Genomic DNA, 20587 nt, shown 5'->3' with positions numbered 1-20587 from the left:
AGGTGTGTGACGTACTGGGCCCTCCTAGGAGGGAGGTGCTGTGCTTCCTGTTTGCCCCATCACACATTTTGTCCTGAAACACTTTGTCCAGTGACATGGCCAAGTGCTTCCTAGTTCAGTGCTGAGCATCAGAATTTCATTCATTTATACTCTACTTCTTTTCAAAAAATTTGAATGGCTACAGTGAAATCGGATTTAAGGAGATTATGTTCACATCTCGTTCCTTCTACTTCTGTGACATTTGATCTAATGAACAAATTTTCCTCAGCGGTAAAATGGGGATCCAACTTAGACTATGTGCCCCATGAGGACTGCTCTGATGCGCCCTCAGGTCTGGAGAACATGTGACGTGTTACACCCATGACACACCGTGGGCGCACTAGACACCTGTGGGGTTTTGATCAGCAGTATCCGGGGACCACATCATTCCTGGGCTATGCTCGAGAACTGAGGAGTTTTAGGGACTCACCTGTGTTTCGTGAACACATTGGAGTCAAATGTGGGACGGGCTTTGTGAGATTTTTGAGTAGCCCTTAGTGTCCTGGACGCCCCCTTTGAATCGCCCAGACAAGAGAGAAAAGAAGCCAGAAACATAGTTTAGTTTTCATCAAAAGTTATGATTTTATTTTTAATATACCAGAAAAAAATATTTCTTTTAATGTCGTGAAATAAGCACTTGAAAATAACAATTCCAGCATTGCTGTGATTTGCTCTGTGAGGCTTATATGGGCGGGCTTTTATCTCAACAGAGGCGCTGGGGCCTCCAAGAGGCTGAATCTTCCAGTGGTTTTCAAGGTTGCAGCAAGCAACCTCCTGCCTGAACACGCCAAGAGAGCAGACCTGCCTGAATCGGACAGGCTTGGGCAGCCTTATGGGGCTACTTCTGGAGAATTCTAGATTCTGCCCACTGGGGAGAAAAGTCCCCAGTGCCGCCAAGCATTGGGAAAATAACAGCATTTCAACACCAACATGAGTCAGGACCTTGCAATCCTGGCTTAAATGTGCTGCAAATATGGCTTGACCCTGATTTACGGGACCAGTTCCTTTAATTTAACCAGTTGCTTTAGGAGATGTTTACTACAATGTAGTTTGGGGTTTGGATTTCTGGTGAAGTGTGTCTGATGTCAAGACTTCTGCCTGCTCAACATAGAATCAGAATGCCATTCTTAAGATCTCCCTAATCCCCCTCAACCCTGCCATGGGTGTGTTCCCACTGTCTATCTCTTTAGTGCTAGAATAACTTTTGTTTCACTTTTTATTTACTTATGGCTGTGTTGGGTCTTTGTTGCCGTAGGCGGGCTTTCTCTAGTTGCGGTGCGCGGGCTTCTCATTGCAGTGGCTTCTCTTGTTGTGGAGCACAGGCTCTAGGCGCACAGGCTCAGCAGTTGTGGCGCACTGACTTAGTTGCTCCGCGGCATGTGGGGTCTTCCCGGACCGGGGCTCGAACCCGTGTCCCCTGCATTGGCAGGCGGAGTCTTAACCACTGTGCTACCAGGGAAGTCCCCACTTTTTGTAAAGTGTAATTCAGGAAGAAGGGAAATCTGGGGCTTATTTTTCCCCCTTCTGCTAGCCCTGACTTTTCAGAGTGTCTGAGGATGAAGCAGGTAACTTGGTGATCCAGCAGGTTTGTGGAGATTCTCTGATGCTCTGCACCGGTGTACCTAACTGGTCTCTTTAGCTATGGGTTCTGCCATGACTCGAGGATGTTTATAACTGGCGTGTTACAACTGGCATTCAAGAAAATACTATAACTGCACTGATGCTTGTTTTGCTTAAATATTGCGTACCAGCGTACAGAGGCCTTTGGTTCATTGGAAGACTGGGACCTAACACTTCACACTGATTGTCAGCACAAAATAGAGTATCATTGCTTTATCAGCTCTCACTTGAATGAGTACGCACCACAGGCCAAACCCTGTGGTGCATTCTTAGCAAAATCTCTTTTGGTTGGTGAGGGGTCTGAGACACAAAGAATTGGGTCTTGTATACAAATAGAAAAGGGACAGAAGAACAAGTTAAGCTACAGGAGACAATGACTCACAGCACGAAAATAGGCTCTACTACCATCCCAAATCGATAGCAAAATATTTATTATCGAAAACAAAAAGATTGGACCACTAAACTTTCATCATAAAACTCTCACACAATTGTACTTTTCAGGATGGAAACATTTTTGGGGAAATAAGTGTCTATGAGACAGACATGGACCATGCACACACAACTCAAAGCACTCCTGAACTCTGGGAGGTGGTCTATTTGACCTTCTCCACTCTCCTAATAGCCCTCTTGAGTCAGCACGTGGCCATCCAACAACTGTGTTAAAGATTCATTCATTGACCAAACTGGAAAAAAAAACAAAACCCTCAGAATGTGCTGGAGCTGACTTAGTTATGTCTGAGGAGAGGCTATTCTCTCATAATAAAGATAGCAACCTGAGCTTGTCTCTCCCAGGTAACCCAGCAGTCTGGGAACCAGGCCAGACTTCTGGAACTTTATACTCCAGTGTAGTTGACTCCAGGCGCTTTGTTATTCTTATGTGAATTTTTATCTTATGATAAAGATACCATGTCTGATTAAAAAAAAAAATTCTGTGGGTCTCCTAGAAGTGTTCTTCCATTCAGTTCTACAGAAACCCCACTCAGTAACGTTTTAGACTCAGAGCTACATTAGTAGAGAGAAGTGAGAGGGATGTATTCAATTTTTTCTTTCCCCTTCAGCAACATATACAGCTGTATTGTCCCTGCCCCCTCATTTTTATAGTGGAGTATGGTTAGAAGGATGGGAGTAAGTTACCTGGAATAATCACCTCAGTACATGGTTTTAACTTGGTACATTGGCCTGATATTGAATATGAATATAGTAGTGGCTCTTTTTTCATGAGCAAAACTAGAAGGTGCAGATAAAACCTCTTGCTCTATGAATAGAGCATTTCTCACTAGAAAGGTTTTCATTGCAAACTCAGACTTGGGTTGATGCTCAGACCTTGTTTATCAAATTGCATGTATTTATGTATGAAGATTTGGTTAAAAAAATTTTTTTTTAAATCCAGGAATGTTTTCACCAAACTGCAATTGGAATGCAGTGGAAAATCTTCAATAGAAAGATAATCTATTGCAGCATAGTGGGGCAGCTATAAAAACCTGCCTGCCCAAGTTTTTCTGGAATGTTAAGTGACAGCAGGATTCTCTGTGTGGCAGTCAGTTCTCTGATAGGCTTCAGATTCGCCATGGGCTAGTGGTCCAGCCTCGTATCTTGATATAATTAAGCAGTTAAGCTGAGATGTTAAAAACATTATACTGAACCTGTAATACCAGAATTTAGATTTTTTTTTTTACAGGTGTGTTTTCTTTTTCCCTCCCATGATAATCATCGGAAATGCCTTTAGATATATTTACCTAATTTTAAAACTATTTATTAGACATTCAATCTGTAAACAAAAATTCTAAATTATCTCACAAGGGAACACAAGTATGAACCTGTATCAAGATGAAAGTGCTTTGGAAGCATCATTTAGGGTCTATTTAAGGTCTATGCTCATTTCCTTATTCTAACCTGCATTAAAGGATCACTGATAAATCAATGGATTAAATAATTAAATTAAATCAACCAGAGTTGAGTTTAACTGAAGGGCCAGTTAGAGCTTAAGTCAACTGTTATTTGGCCTTTTCCTCATTTTAATTATTCTGCTTTTTTTCTAAGAAAAAAAGCTTATTGCACAGTATCATGTATTTTCAAAGCTCAAAATAACATTATTTGCATCTTAGGTCCTGCTATAACTAATAGATCCTTATCTTTTCAGCTCGTGTCAGTTTTTGCCCTAAAAATAATACATTCCTCCATCAATTCATCTATGAACCAACGTCAAGACATCATAGACTGTTCACAATAATTTAACACAGGTGTAACAGCTTCCCTTCCCTGCATACCCCCCCCGCCCTCCACCCCATCAGTCATGACTTGGTTTGCACGGATTCTTTGTTCATGGTTCAGACCATTCACACAGAATGGAATAAAATTTTATTCTTTTCAATTCCACACATAAACGAGATGCTGAGAAAGCCCTTGTCATCTCTGACAGAGAAGCAGAGCAGCTCTGTTTCATGAATGACAGCACAATTAAAGCTAAAATAATATAAAAATAATTTGAAAAATCCCTTTTCTGTACACTCTCAAATAAAGCAAGAAAGATAAACAACAGCTTCTTTTTCTGCTAGCCAGAAAATGTGTTTCTATTCATTTGAGCTTTGAAGTTCGGTGGACCCCTCACCTGTGTGCCTATACGTGTGGTTATGCGTGTCTAATCTATGCAGTGTAGTGGCCCCTAATTTTTTCATCTAGTTTGTCTAATTAAGCTACTTAACCAATGAGAATACTATTATATCACATTGAACAACTTGACATAATTGCTTCTTTGAAATACTAGGAATGTTTACACATTTATTTGGCTTGAAAAGGACTGAAATATTACAGATATTATATTATCTAGCTTTTTTTTTTTTTTAAGAATATGGCTCTTAATAAATCGATTTTCTGAGTTCCAGAGCAAAAGTCCCTTTTAAAAAAATTTCTGAAGCTGACTTGAAGCAGGAAGAATGTCTTCTGATTTGGCCAAAAATATGGTGAGTATATCATTTAAAATTTGAAGAATAAGTCTATAAGGGGCCCTTTGTTATCAACTGTTCCAGCCAAACTTGCCATGAAGTGTGTTTGTCAAAGTATCTCCACTCGACCAGCAGAGGGCACTTTAAACACCTCTGCATTGCCTCAGGGAGCAAATGCAGATGATGCAGAAACACAGTGTTTACCCAAGATCAAGAAGAGCCCTGCAGGTTGTTTGAAATTCACAAAAATATAGAAAATATGGACTGTACCACAGGGTTTCATTTGAAAGTTATGAATATGTGTGAAGTCACCGAGGGAGGGGTATACTTATTGTCTATTACATTGATCTTCGGCTCCTTTCCCACTGTCTTTTTCTCTTTCCCAGCTCAAGAACGGTACAGCGCTGCACCTTTTTACAGGTAGTAGAGAGTCGATTTTTCAAATCATTTGATTGAGCTGTATTTTTTTTATTCTGTATTTACTCCTCTGTTTGAAAGCCTGAGGCAACAGAACAAAGGATAATGCTTCCTACCTCATTTAGGGGTAGAAATTAAACTATCAGAAATGCTCTGAGATGGGGCTGCCCTTTTAGGAACTGGGCTGCATTATTTCCTTCCTCCCAGGAAGAACCCTGGAAAAATATTGTGCCCCGTTTGGTTTTGGCAAACTCACTAGACTGAGGCTGTGCGATGAAGGGAAACAAGCCTTTCTCTTAGTTGAAATATAGTTGTTTATATCCATTTTCTCAGGAGGTGATTAAGACATCTTTTCTCATGGGGGCTACAACTGCCAACCTTTCTTAAAAAGGCTTTCACTTTTGCAAAAGCATTATTGTTCTAGACATACACCCTGTGTCTCTTCCACTTTTATCTTTTCTGTTGGCTCCAGTTTAGTGTCAAAAAAGATTAGAAAGGATTGTGTGTATGGGTTCGCACAGTCTTTTAAGTAAACTTCTTTGATCCTTAGAGAAATATAACACTTAGTAAATGCATTTTTTTTCCATATACGGTTAGTAGTTTTTGTTTGCCTTCTCTTTCTCTCTCTCTGCCTCTGGCCCACTTTTGTTCTCATTTGTCCTAGAGTTGACAGATAAAGAGGGAATGGGGTCTTCCAGCAGCAGTCCTTTGAGATGGAGGTGTACTCAGTGAGTCCTCACCCAAAAAGGATCATAAACTTACTGGGTTAACTCAACCTAATTATCCCTAAGCTGCTTTGGGTTGTGTGTTTTCTCATGTCTTGTTTTGTTTTAGCTGCACCATATGTGATTCCTTGTGCCATTTTCTTTTGTCTATTATTTTTCTTGATGACCCTGAGCTATGGCTTCCTCCTCAGTTCCGACACTAGTCAGCCTTCGTTGTTTTCCTCATCTTGCCAATGTAGGCCTCAAAGAAGAAGTGGCAGAAGAGCACAAGATAGCTGAGGTACATGAGTGAGGACCAGAAGATGTTCTGAAAGTGAGAGTGACACTGGTCATGCTGCATCCAGTGGAAGACCAGGTAGTTAACGACACAGCCCATCAGCATCTGAGTGATCTGGGACAAGGTGATGAACATGGCAAACTTCCGGGAGACTCGGAAACCCGCTGCTCGCAAGGCATAGTAAGAGTACATCACGGAGTGCACGCCATAGTTCATAGTCATGAACCAACCACCCCCGGCAACCATGTCCTTGTAGGAGTACCAGGAGTACAGGAGCACAGTGATGTGGTGGTACCAGTGCAGGAAGATCAGCTTCTGCTTCCTCAGAATGATGAATATTGTATCTCCTGAAAGACAAAGAAAAAAATGGACATGAGCCCCTTGACCGTAACAAAATCATAATCTATATCTCTGCAAGAAGGTAGATGTCTTGAACGGGCACTTGCGAATGAGATGGACTGGGTTAGAATCTTGGACTGATATTTACTAGCTCAGTGACCCTGGGCAAGTTATTTATCCTATTTTCCCATTTCATCATCTGTAAAATGGGGATAATAATAGCTTGAAATTATCTGAGGATTAAATAGGATACTCAACATGCCCTCTTGGCACATGGTAAGCACTCAATAAATGTTACTTTCAGAAAGGTGTTTTGCACAAAATCGTATTAATTTTTAATTTGGAAGGGACACTAGTAACCGTGTTGTCCATTTCCAACTCAGCCATGCATTTTAGGAAATAAATATCACCTGGAAGAGTCAAATGATATTTATTAATCAAGAGAAACAAATTAGAATTCAAGTGCCCAGCAAAATGTTCTTAGGCCTCTCTGGAGTAGTAAAAAGACACTTTTCTTTTGTCCATGATAAAGGTACTCTTTAAAAACATATCTTTGTATGCCCCCAATAAAGTGTGAAGCCTTGACATATGGAAGTTAGGAAAGTAAAATTTAAACAAAAGGCTATTCTGGGATGAGAGACAAGATGGCAGAGAGGAAGGACTTGAGCTCACCTCCTCTCACAAAAACACCAAAATCCCAACTAACTAACTGCTGAACAACCATCGACAAAAAAGACTTGAACCTACCAAAAAAGATATTCTTCACCCAAAGACAAAGAAGAAGCCACAATGAGACGGTAGGAGGTGCGCTTTTGCAATATAATTTAATCCCACACCCACTGGGTGGGCGACCCACAGACTGCAAAAGTATATTGCAGAGGTTCTCCCACAGGAGTGAGAGTTCTGAGCCCCACATCGGGCTCCCCAGCCTGGGGGTCTGGCATCAGGAGAATGAGCCACCAGAGCATTTGGCTTTGAAAGCCAGCAGGGCTTGAGTGCAGGAGCTCCACAGGACTGGGGGAAACAGAGACTCCATTCTTGGAGGGTGCACAAAAGGTTTCACCTGCACTGGGACCCAGGGCAATACAATGATTTCATATGAGCTTGAGCCAGACCTACCTGCTGGTCTTGGAGAGTCTCCTGCAGGGACAAGGCTATGGTCACTATGGGGGCAAGGACACTGATGGCAGACACCCCAGAGAACACTCATTGGCATGAGCTCTCCCAGAGGCTGCCATTTGGGCACCGAGACCTGGCCCCACCCATCAGCAGACAGGGTGCCTAAAGTTGTACTGAGCTCACAGCCACCTCTAAACACACACCTTGACATGGTCCTGCCCACAACAGGGACAAGACCCAGCTCTACCCACCAGTGGACATGCACCAGTTCCTCCCACCAGGAAGCCTACACAAGTCCCTGGACCAACCTCACCCACCAGGGAGCAAGACACTAGAACTAAGAATTACAATCTTATAGCCTGAGGAACGGAGACCACAAACACAAAATGTTAGACAAAATGAGATGGCAGAGAAATACGTTCCAGATGAAGGAATAAGATAAAACCCAGAAGAACTAAGTGAAATGGAGATAGACAATCTACCCAAAAAAGAATTCAGAGTAATGATAGTAAAGATGATCCAAGATCTTGGAATAACAATGGAGGCATAGACTGAGAGGATACAAAAAAATGTTTAATAAAGAGCTGGAAGCTTTAAAGAACTAACAAACAGAGATGAACAGTACAATAACTGAAAGGAAAAATACACTAGAAGGAATCGCTAGCAGAATAAATGAGGCAGAAGAATAAGTGAGGTGGAAGACAGATTGGTGGAAATCACTGCTGTGGAACAGAATAAAGAAAGAAGAATGAAAAGAAATGAGGACAGTCCACGAGACCTCTGGGACAACATTAAATGCACCAACATTCACATTATAGGGGTCCCAGAAGGAGAAGAGAGAGAGAAAGGGCCTGAGAAATTATTTGAAGAGATTATAGCCTAAAACTTCCCTAACGTAGGAAAGGAAACACTCAAGTCCAGGAAGTTCAGAGAGTCCCATACAGGATAATCCCAAGGAGGAACACACTGAGACACATACTAATCAAAGTGACAAAAATTAATGACAAAGAAAAAATATTAAAAGCAACAAGGGAAAAGCAACAAATAACATATAAGGGTATCCCCACAAGGTTATCAGCTGATCTTTCAACAGAAACTCTGCAGGCCAGAAGGGGGTGGCATGATATATTTAGTGATGAAAGGGAAAAAAACTACAACCAAGAATACTCTACCCAGCAAGGCTCTCATTCAGATTTGACGGAAAAATCAAAAGCTTTACAGACAAGCAAAAGCTAAGAGAATTCCGCACCACCCAACCAACTTTACAACAAATGCTAAAGGAACTTCTCTAGGCGGAAAAGAAAAGGCAACAACTAGAAACAGGAAAATTACGAATGGGAAAGCTTGCTGATAAAGGCAAAAACACAGTAAAGGTAGGAAATCATCCACACACAAATAAGATGTCAAAATGAGCAATCATGAGAAGGAGAGGAGAGTACAAATGCAGGATACTGGAAATGCATTTAAGTTGCTGGTCTCTTAATTTCAATCTTGTCTATATATAGACAGCTATATCAAAACCTCATAGTAACTGAAAACCAAAAATCTGCAATGGATAAACACACACAAAAGAAAAAGCAATCCAAATACAACTCTAAAGATAGTCATCAAATCACAAGAGAAGGGAACCAAAAAATGAAGGGAAGAATAAAGACCTGCAAAAACAAATCCAAAACAACTGACAAGATGGCAATAAGAACATAATATTGATAACTACCTTAAAATGTAAATGGATTAAATGCTCCAACCAAAAGACATAGACTGGCTGACTGGATACAAAAATAAGACCCATATATATGCTGTCTATAAGAGACCCACTTCAGATTTAGGGACACATACAGACTGAAAGTTAGAGGATGGAAAAAGGTATTCCATGCAAATGGAAATCAAAAGAAAGTTGGAGTGGCAATACTCATATCAGACAAAATAGACTTTAAAATAAAGACCATTACAAGAGGAAAAGGAGGACACTATATAATGATCAAGGGATTAATCCAAGAAGAAGATATAACAGTTGTAAATATATATGCACCCAACATAGGAGCACCTCAATATATAAGGCAAATGCTAACAGCCATAAAAGGAGAAATTGACAGTAACACAGTAATAGTGGGGGACTTCAACACCCCACTTACGTCAATGGACAGATCATCCAGAGAAAAATCAATAAGGAAACACAGGCCTTAAATAACACATTAGATCAGATGGACTTAATTGATATTTATAGAGCATTCTATCCAAAAGCAGCAGACTACACATTCTTCTCAAGTGCACATGGAACATTCTTCAGGACATATCACATGCTGGGCCACAAAGCAAGCCTCAGTAAATTTAAGAAAATTGAAATCATATCAAGCATCTTTTCTGACCACAATGCTATGAGATTAGAAATCAATTACAAGGAAAAAAAACTGTAAGAAACACAAAAATGTGGAGGTTAAACAATATGTTACTAAACAACCAAGGGATCGCTGAAGAAATCAAAGAGGAAATAATAAAACTCCTAGAGACCACTGAAAGCAAAAACTCGATGATCCAAAACCTGTGGGATGCAGCAAAAGCAGTACTAAGAGGAAAGTTTATAGTGATACAGTCTTAACTGAGGAAACAAGAAAAATCTCAAATAAACAACCTAACCTTACACCTATAGCAATTAGAGAAGGAAGAACAAACAAAACCCAAAGTTAGTAGAAGGAAAGAAATAATAAAGATCAGAGCAGAAATAAATGAAATAGAGATGCAGAAGACAATAGAAAAGATTGATGAAAGTAGAAGCTGACTCTTTGAAAAGATAAACAAAATTGATAAACCTTTTGCCAAACTCATCAAGGGAAAAAAAGGGAGAGGGCTCAAATCAATAAAATTAGAAATAAAAAAGAAGTTACAATTGACAACACAGAAATACATAGGATCATAAGAGGCTGTTACAAGCAACTATATGCCAATAAAATGGACAACCTAGAAGAAATGGACAAATTCTTAGAAAGGTACAAACTTCCAAGACTGAACCAGGAGGAAATAGAAAATATGAACAGACCAATCACAAGTAATGAAATTAAAACTGTGATTAAAATCTTCCAGCAAACAAAAGTTCAGGCCCAGATGGCTTTACAGGTGACTTCTATCAAACATTTAGAGAAGAGTTAACACCTATTCTTCTGAAACTATTCCGAAAAATTGCAGAGGAAGGAACACTCCCAAACTAATTCTATGAGGCCACCATCACCCTGATACCAAAAACCAGACAAAGATACCACACACACACACACACACACACACAAATTACAGGTCAATATCAATGATGAACATAGAAAAATCCTCAACAAAATATTAGCAAACCAAATCCAACAATACATTAAAAGGATCATACACAACATGATCAAGTGGGATTTATCCCAGGGATGCAAGGATTTTTCAATATTTGCAAATCTATCATTGTGATACACCATATTAATAAACTGAAGAATAAAAACCAAATGATCGGGCTTCCCTGGTGGCACAGTGGTTGAGAGTCCACCTGCTGATGCAGGGGACACTGGTTCGTGCCGCGGTCCGGGAGGATCCCACATGCCGTGGAGCGGCTGGGCCCGTGAGCCGTGGCCGCTGAGCCTGCATGTCCGGAGCCTGTGCTCCGCAACGGAAGAGGCCGCAGTAGTGAGAGGCCCGTGTACCACCAAAAAAAAAAAAAAAAAAGACAGATCATCATCTCAATAGAAAAAGCTTTTGACAAAGTTCAACACCCATTTATGATAAACTCTCCAGAATGTGGGCATAGAGGGAATACACCTCAACATAATAAAGGTCATATATAACAAACCCACAGCTAATATCATACTCAATGGTGAAAAGCTGAAATCATTTCCTCTAAGGGCAGGAACAAGACAAGAATGTTCATTCTCACCACTTTTATTCAACAGAGTTTTGGAAGTCCTAGCCACGGCAACCAGAGGAAAAAAAAATAAAAGGAATACAAATTGGAAAAGAAGAAGTAAAACTGTCACTGTTTGCAGATGACATGCTACTATACATAGAAAATCCTAAAGATGCTACCAGAAAACTGCTAGAGCTAATCAATAAATTTGGTAAAGTTGCAGGTTACAAAATTAATACACAGAAATTTGTTGCATTTGTATACACTAACAACAAAAGATCAGAAAGAGTAATACAGGAAACAATCCTATTTACCATCATATCAAAAAGAATAAAATACCTAGGAATAAACTTACCTAGGAGGCAAAAGACCTGTACTCCAAAAACTATAAGATGCTGATGAAAGAAATTGAAGATGACACAAACAGATGGAAAGATATACCATGTCCTTGGATTGGAAGAATGAATATTGTTAAAATGACGATACTATTGAATGCAATCTACAGATTCAATGCAATTCCTATTAAATTACCAATGGCATTTTTCATAGACCTAGACAAAAAGTCTTAAAATTTATATGGAGACACAAAAGACCCCAAATAGCCAAAGCAATCCTGACAAAGAAAAACGAAGCTGGAGGAATCAGGCTCCCTGACTTCAGACTATACTACAAGGCTCCAGTCATCAAAGCAGTATGGTACTGGCACAAAAAATCAATGGAACAGGATAGAAAGCCCAGAAATAAAACCACGCACCTATGGTCAATTAATCTATGACAAACAATGCAAGAATACACAATGGGGAAGAGACAATCTCTTCAGTAAGTGGTGCTGGGAAAACTGGACAGCTACATGTAAAAGAATGACACTAGAACATTCTTTAACACCATACACAAAAATAAACTCAAAATGGATTAAAGACCTAAATATAAGACTGGATGCTATAAAACTCTTAGAGGAAAACATAGGCAGAACACTCTTTGACATAAATCAGAGCAAAATCTTTTTTTGATCCAGCTCCTAGAGTAATGGAAATAAAAACAAAAGTAAACAAATAAGACCTAATTAAACTTAAAAGCTTTTGCACAGCAAAGGAAACCACAAACAAAACGAGAAGACAACCCACAGAATGGGAGGAAATATTTGCAAATGAAGTGATCGACAGGGATTAATCTCCAAAATATACAAACAGCTCATGCAGCTCAATATCAAAATAACAACCCAATCAAAATATGGGCAGTAGGTCTAAATAGACATTTCTCCAAAGAAGACATACAGATGGCCAAAAAACACATGAAAAAATGCTCAACATCACTATAAGTATTAGAGAAATGCAAGTCAAAACTACAATGAGGTATGATCTCACACTGATCAGAATGGCCAGCATCAAAAAGTCTACAAACAATACCCTTTTTTTTTAGATTCTACATGTAAGCAATATCATATGATATTTGTCTTTCTGTGTCTGACTTACTTCACTCAATATGACAATCTCTAGGTCCATCCATGTTGCTGCAAGTGGCATTATTTTGTACTTTTTTATGGCTGAGTAATCTTCCATTGTATATATGGAACTTATTTACAAAACAGAAGTACATTCACAGATGTAGAAAACAAACTTATGGTTACCAGGGGATAAGAGGGTGAAGGGATAAATTGGGAGATTGGGATTGACATATACATACTACTATATATAAAATAAATAACTAATAAGGACCTGCTGTATAGCACAGGGAACTCTACTCAATACTCTGTAATGGGCCATATGGGAAAAGAATCTAAAAAAAAAAAAAGAGTGGACTATGTATATGTATAACTGATTCACTTTGCTGTACACCTGAAACTAACACTACATTGTAAATCAACTATACTCCAATAAAATTTTTTTTAAAGTCTACAAACAAGAAATGCTGGAGAGGGTATGGAGAAAAGGGAACCCTCCTACACTGTTGGTGGGAATGTAAATTGGTAGAGCCACCATGGAGAACAGTGTGGAGGTTCCTTAAAAAATGAAAAATAGAACTACCATATGATCCAGCAATCCCACTCCTGGGCATATATCCAGAAAAAAAATGTAATTTGAAAAGATACATGCACCCCAATGTTTATTGCAGCACTATTACTATTTACTATAGGCAAGACATGGAAGCAAAGTAAATGTCCATTGACAGAGGAATGGATAAAGAAGATGTGGTACATATATACAATGTGTATATACAATGGAATATTAGTCATAAAAAAGAATGAAATAATGCCATTTGCAGCAACCTGGATGGACCTAGAGATTATCATATTAAGTGAAGTAAGTCAGAGAAAGACAAATATCATATGGTATCACTTATATGTGGAATCTTAAAATGATACAAATGAACTTATTTACAAAACAAATAGACTTTGAAAACAAACTTATGGTTACCAAAGGGAAAAGGCAGGGGGAGGGATAAATTAGGAGTTTAGGATTAACAGATACACACTACTATATATAAAATAAATAATCAACACGAACCTACTGTATAGCACAGGGAACTCGACTCAATACTCTGTAATAACTTATTTGGGAAAAGAACTTGAAAAAGAATGGATATGTGTATATTTATAAGTGAATCATTTTGCTGTACACTTGAAACTAACCCAACATTGTAAATCAATTATACACTAATATAAAATAAAAATTAAATTAAAAAACTTAAACAAAAGGCAAAAATAGGACAAGAGAAAAAAAATTACCTTCTACGGTATTTACTGAAGAGGATAATAGGAATATTTTGGTACCAATGAATCAAGTGATAAAAAACTGAGAATGACACACATTTTTATGGAATTAACTTTGAAAAAGCTTTCCAGGATCTATCCAAAATTTTACTAATATTATCCCCCTTGAAGAAAAAGGCCACTGTTTTTTTCAGTCTATTGCTCTCCCATCTGAGCTATTTCGACTATCCAAAAGATCACTGTTTCTAAGGTAGAGAATTCATATTATAGAAGCAAGAATGGTGCTCAGTCAGGTAGATGTTATTAATATGCAGTGATTCTCTTAAAAATCTAGGGGTTCTGAAAAATATACTTTAGAACACTTACATAAAAATGGATAAAGAGCAAACACAGTAACAAATACACCCGATGCCATTAACGAGTCCAAAAAAGAGAAAGCATCTGCCTGCATAAATCCTGTTTGTGTCCCATGTGAGACAGAAACAGGATTTATGCAGGCAGATGCTTCATTCTCTTTCCTATCTCTGTGGTTTTCAGATATGGGAAAAACCAATATCCGTCATGACCTTTGGTGAACTCGAACTTGACTTCTTTTTGTATAACAAGGAGATCTAGGTGGTCCCTCTTCTTATTCTGAAATTTAATTAAGCACAAGGGAACTTAGTACTTACCCTTGTCTTATCCCTCATACTTCAAGGATGCCCTAAAACATCTCATACAAAGGAAGGTCAGATAATGCTGGATCTTGGAAAGACTTTTAAGGTTCTGATGGCTGTGGTTGGAATAATACAGGTGCTGCCCTATTCCACTCAGCAGGAGCTATTAGTTTATTTCCCTACTGAACTGTTAAACATTATTACTTCTTATAGTGCAAAACAAAACTACAATGAGGTATCACTTCACACCAATCAGAATGACTATCATCAGGGAACCCTCCTACACTGTTGGTGCAAATGTAAATTGGTATAGCCATTATGGAGAACAATATGGAGGTTCCTCAAAAAAGTAAAAATAGGGACTTCCCTGGTGGCGCAGTGGATAAGACTCCACGCTCCCAGTGCAGGGGGCCCGGGTTCGATCCCTGGTCAGGGAACTGGATCACACATGCATGCCTCAACTAAGAGTTTGCATGCCACAACTAAGGAGCCTGCCTGCCACAACTAAGACCCGGCGCAACCGAATAAATAAATATTTAAAAAAAGAAAAAGTAAAAATAGAGCTACCATATGACCCAGGAATTTCGCTCCTGGGCATACATCCTGAAAAGACAAAATCTCTAATTCAAAAAGATACATGCACCCCAGTGTCGATAGCCGCACTATAAGCAACCCAAGTGTCCATCAACAGATGAAATGGGTAAAGAAGATGTGGTGTATATATGCAATGGCATATTACTCAGCCATAAAAACGAATGAAATATTGCCATTTGCAACAACATGGATGGACCTAGAGAATACCACACTAAGTGAAGTCAGACAAAGACAAATATTACATGCTATCACTTACACGTGGAATCTAAAATATATACAAATGAATTCATTTACAAAACAAAAACAGACTCACAGACATACAAACTTATGGTCACCAAAGGGGAAAGTGGGGGCAGGGCGAGGGATAAGTTAGGTAAACAATAAAGATTTACTGTATAGCACAGGGAACTATATTCAATATCTTGTAATAACCTATAATGGAAAAAAAATCTAAAAAAAAAAATAACTGAATCGCTTTGCTGTATACCTGAAACTAACACAAGACTGTAAATCAGCTCTTCTTCAATAAAAAATAAAGTCAGCTGCTACCTAGGGAATATGAAAAAAAACAAACAAAATACCCTAACATTATTATTTGTTTAGAACAGAAAAGGAAAATTTCCAGCTGCTGCATTTCTGAACTTCTTATAAAATGTTCTTTGAAGTCCTCTTCTCTATTATGAGATGCCTAACATATTAAGCCTGTAAATGTCAGACAGACTAATAACGATCAATGGTGATAGTAACTCTCACTTGTATGCTTAAGGGACACAACTAGTTTTAGGAGACCTGGGGTCTACTTACTTATGTTAAACTGTGCTATTTTTGTGTGCTTGTCAAAGATCCACTACTTCTGTGTAATTACTACTCTGCGCCTCCCCTTCTTTCTGTGGACTATAACGTAGACACTGTAGTTCCAGGCTACCTTTGTTCCCAGTGGAAAGAAGGTAGAAGTCCAAGGAATTGTATGTTAAGAACAAATTTATTCATTCGTAATTGAGATTTTTTTTATGAGTCTCTAAGTATTAACTACAATAAATATAAATCCTGTACAGTATTCAAATATATTGTAATAAAAGTTATTTGCCTTAAAGTAATGAGCATTTTATCCTTTTAAATTCTTTAGATTTAGTTTTAACTCTATCACCACTTTTATGTAAAACTTTATTGTCTAAAGAACGATTTCAGTGTGGGAAGAGTGGTAGGGGACAAAACACAGACCATAGTAGAATGGGCTAACGTAGAAGCTACACATCTGGAATTGAACATAGCTTTGTGTTTTTCCTGTCTGAGTCGGGGTGGTGGTCTCAGGCTTGATCTGAGACACACTAGGTGTTTCCATTTAATATGGGGAGGTGGGGGCAAAGGACATGTCATGAGATCTTCAAAATGAAATTAATTTAGATACGCATAAGAATTTTTCTCAGAACGGATATGCAGGATGATAGATGGAGTAAAGAAGATGAGGATCTTCAGGTAATGGCCCTGAGCCTCTCAGGAGTAGCATTGCAATGCCATATCAAGATTACTGTCCCCAAGCAGGCCACCAACCCAGAGAGGGTAGTTTTCCTTGGGTGAGAGGAAGCTGGTGGGGTTCCAGAAAGAGCTCCCCAAGACCTCTCATGGTTCTTTTGATATCGCAGCTGAGATGCTACAGTCACGCAACTCTGGCAGTTATGAATTATTTTTCCTCTGGGGAAAACCACTTAATAACCCATTTAATTTGTCATGAGCCAGTTACACCAAGAGGATGGCACATACAGGCCTGTCAAAAGCTACAGAGTGACCTAGAAATACAAACAAAAGATAGGGACTGTGGATGCAATGTTGGCCAACCAATCTTTCTTGGCCAAAGGTCCTGTTAGCATTATGGAAAGAATTTTGGCCAAGTGTAAGCAGTGGGACTTCTGACTCATGAACGTTTCGGCCGTGTCCTGTATCTTAGCTTCCTCTGGCTCATGTTCTTTGCAAGTCTCTCTAACCTTTGGTTCAGCTATTTTCCATCAAGAGCCAGCCTGCAGGCAGGACCTGGTGATCACATACCTAAGTGTTCCTCCTGAACTATGCCTTCTGCCCATGTGCTATTAAGTGTAGCCCTGTGTGCAGCTCTGGAGAAGTTCATGAGCATTTAGGAGCCACAGGGCATGCATGGCCACCGAGATGGGGAGCCTACTCTGTGTGTGGCTTGTTACAGATGGCTGTGCCCCTCTTTTCTGAGAGTTAGGTGGAGCTCTGCTGAGTCAGAGTTTCAAAAACAATGACAAGCTCAACTGAGCAAGGACCTAGACTCAGAGCAGATGTTTCCAAGTTCTAACAAAACAAAATCTCAGCAGGTTTTAATATAATTCAAACAGTAGTCACTCAAAGATTTTGGCACACAAAGCAGGTTGGTGGCTCTCTTCCCCTTACTTATTCTAGTAGACCGTAGCCCTGGAATTCACTGAAATGAGCTCATTGTTCTCTGCTGAAACAGAAAGCCCTTCTCGCTATTCAGAGTCTAGTGAAGGGGGAATGTTAGTGTTTAACAGGCACAGCGTTTTCCGTTGGGGAAGATAGAAGTGCTGGAGATGGATGGTGGTGATGGTTGCACAACGTTGCAAACGTCCTTAATGCTGCAGCCTTGTACGCTTAGAAATGGCAAAGCTTATGTACGTTTTGCCACAATAAAAAACTACTTCAGTGAAAACTGCAGGCATGCAGGTTTTGGGGGGGAAATAGAGTTTCAGTATTGAACATTGAAGAACTGTGCTGTTTTCTCACAAGACCTTTTCTTTCTGGTACACATAGGGAGTCTAGAATCTTAAAGAATCGAAAAGAAGAATTGGGGACCTAAAAATAAGAAAAGTTCTAAGTAATCCAAATGCATAAAGCTTTCTTGATTAAATAGTAGTGACAAAGTTTTCTAAGAGTGAAAAACAGGGAAGGAATTTAACTTCTCAAACGAACAAAAAACCATCCAAGCACACATGTTCACTAAATTAGGTGAACTGATTTTTGGATCTGTTTTGATTCAGCAATTTACTTTGGGAAGACTGCTATCAAGTAAGCTCCAGGATATTTGAAAGAGAATAAGTCATATTTTAGAAATGAAAAAGGGGACTCAGGGGACTCAGGCCATGAAAATATCGGATCTGAAATTACATGAAGAACTGGTGTCACACTAGCCTCATTATTTTTGAGCTGTGTCAAGTTTGGGATTTAATTTTTTTTCAGCTCTTACCCCATTGTCAACACTTCAATCCCACGTTTGAAGTGTGAAGGAATGGATTGTTTGATATCCAACCTATAAACTATTGTGGTGAATGAGGCTTCTCCAGGGAAAGCAATGATCAAGCCAGTGGCACAGGGGACTAGAGTACAGCTCCTTTGGGCTCAAGAGGGAGCAGAATTGTGTCCAATTACAAGGTCTACATGGAGGCAGGAGGGAGTGGCATGTTCGGGCCTAGATTAGTTAAGACAGGTGATTCACTAACATCCTCAGGACCAACAACACTTCAACAAGACAGAGGATTATAGCACAAGTACCTCTGAGTGATGCACTAACAGTGCTCATCCACGAATCCTAACTTGTCCACCACCTTAAGACGTTGGTGTCCATCTGGCGTGGAAGCTGGGAGGACAGACAGCACAGGGCTACTTACGTCTTTGAAGGAAAATGACCACTATGAATGGGTTGGGTGGCTCTTCAATATGTTATTCCTTCAAAAAGTAGAAGGGACTATTTTATTTGCAAGTCCCTCAAACACAACTGGGTAAAACTCAGAACACAGACAAGCAGTCCTGGCAGGGAAAGGCACTTCTAGAAGCAAAGACTGAAGTAGCTCCTTTGCAATTTGAGGCTTAAAGGCCAGAAGCATAGAGGCACTTTTTCTGATTTTAAAAAAAAGTACTTGTTGAGGGTAGGGAGGTGGAAATTTTAAAGGTGCTCAGGGGTGGTATGTAAGGGGAGTCAAGTTTCATGCATTTACTGTATTCATGTATCTGTAGTCAATTCTTCATCAAAAACACAGGGGGGATTCATAAGGATACTTATTATACAGAATAAAGTATAGGGGTCAAGGGGATATGATATCTCTCAGTTTGAATAATTCTCTAACTTTAATAATGTATGAATTTATTTTAAAGGAAACGTCACAAAAACCCAAGAGAAAAAATACATGCTCACGTTCTCAGACCAACACCAGTTCCAGAAAAAGTGATCTGACTCAGAGACTCTATAACTCTAAATGAAGAAAGAATCACTATGAGAAATGTAGCTGGCAAGACAATCTTTTCTTTTATTCATACATGAAGACACAAAATTAAAATATCCTCATAGAATTTTGAAATTCCTAAAAAAACACATCTGTAGACTTTTAGGCATGTCTGTAGCTCCAAGTCTGAAAAACACTTCTCTGGCCTAAGACGTTGCAGCTACTGGTCCTAATTCAAATACTAAAAATAGTTGCCTGGGGGCCTGGTTCCTTAAATTCATATTATAAATTTCTTTTTCTGATAAAGTAGCAATTCCATTTCAATGTTTTAAACGCCTGGCCCATGATAGGTGCTTAATATAAACTTATTAAAGGACCCACACACATATGGTCAACTAATCTTTGACAAAGGAGGCAAGAATATACAATGGGAAGGGGTGTGGGGAAGTTGGACAGCCACATGTAAATCAATGAAGTTAGAACACACCCTCTCACCATACACAAAAATAAACTCAAAATGGCTTAAAGACGTAAATATAAGACATGACACCATAAAACTTAGGCAAAACCTTCTCTGACATAAATCTTACCAATATTTTCTTAGGTCAGTCTCCCGAGGCAATAGAAATAAAAGCAAAAATAAACAAATGGGACCTAATCAAACTTACAAGCTTTTGCACAGCAAAGGAAACCATAAACAGAACGAAAAGACAACCTACAGACTGGGAGAAAATATTTGCAAACGATGTGACCAACAAGGGCTTAATCTCCAAAATATACAAAGAGCTCGTACAACTCAACAACAAAAAAACAACCCAATTGGAAAATGGGCAGAAGATGTAAATAGACATTTCTCCAAAGAAGACATACAGATGACCAACAGGCACATGAAAATATGCTCAACACCGCTAATTATTAGAGAAATGCAAATTGAAACTGCAATGAGGTACCACCTCATACCAGTCAGAATGGCCATAATTAAAAAGTCTATAAATAACAAATGCTGGAGAGTATGTGGACAAAAGGGAACCGTCCTACACTGTTGGTGGGAATGTAAATTGGTATAGCCATTATGAAGAACAGTA

At 39.1% G+C, this 20587-nt stretch overlaps 1 protein-coding gene across 3 annotated transcripts in view; it reads right to left on the bottom strand.

The window, feature by feature from the left end:
• Positions 1 to 4446: 4446 nt before the first annotated feature.
• ELOVL6 (ELOVL fatty acid elongase 6) overlaps positions 4447 to 20587 on the bottom strand; it is a 134075-nt gene continuing 117934 nt past the window's right edge. For all 3 annotated transcript variants that reach the window (XM_082838531.1, XM_082838530.1, XM_082838532.1), the window contains exon 5: positions 4447 to 6367. In XM_082838531.1, coding sequence (XP_082694657.1) covers positions 5943 to 6367 — 425 coding nt within the window. In that variant the 3' untranslated portion in view covers positions 4447 to 5942. The remainder of the gene's footprint in view (positions 6368 to 20587) is intronic.

The sequence above is a fragment of the Leucopleurus acutus genome (genome assembly GCF_964270905.1).
Source record: "Leucopleurus acutus genome assembly, chromosome: 4".
In the NCBI taxonomy this organism is placed as follows: Eukaryota; Metazoa; Chordata; class Mammalia; order Artiodactyla; family Delphinidae; genus Leucopleurus; species Leucopleurus acutus.
The sequence above is the reverse complement of the archived record's forward strand: the minus strand, read 5'-3'. Positions and strand labels throughout refer to the sequence as shown.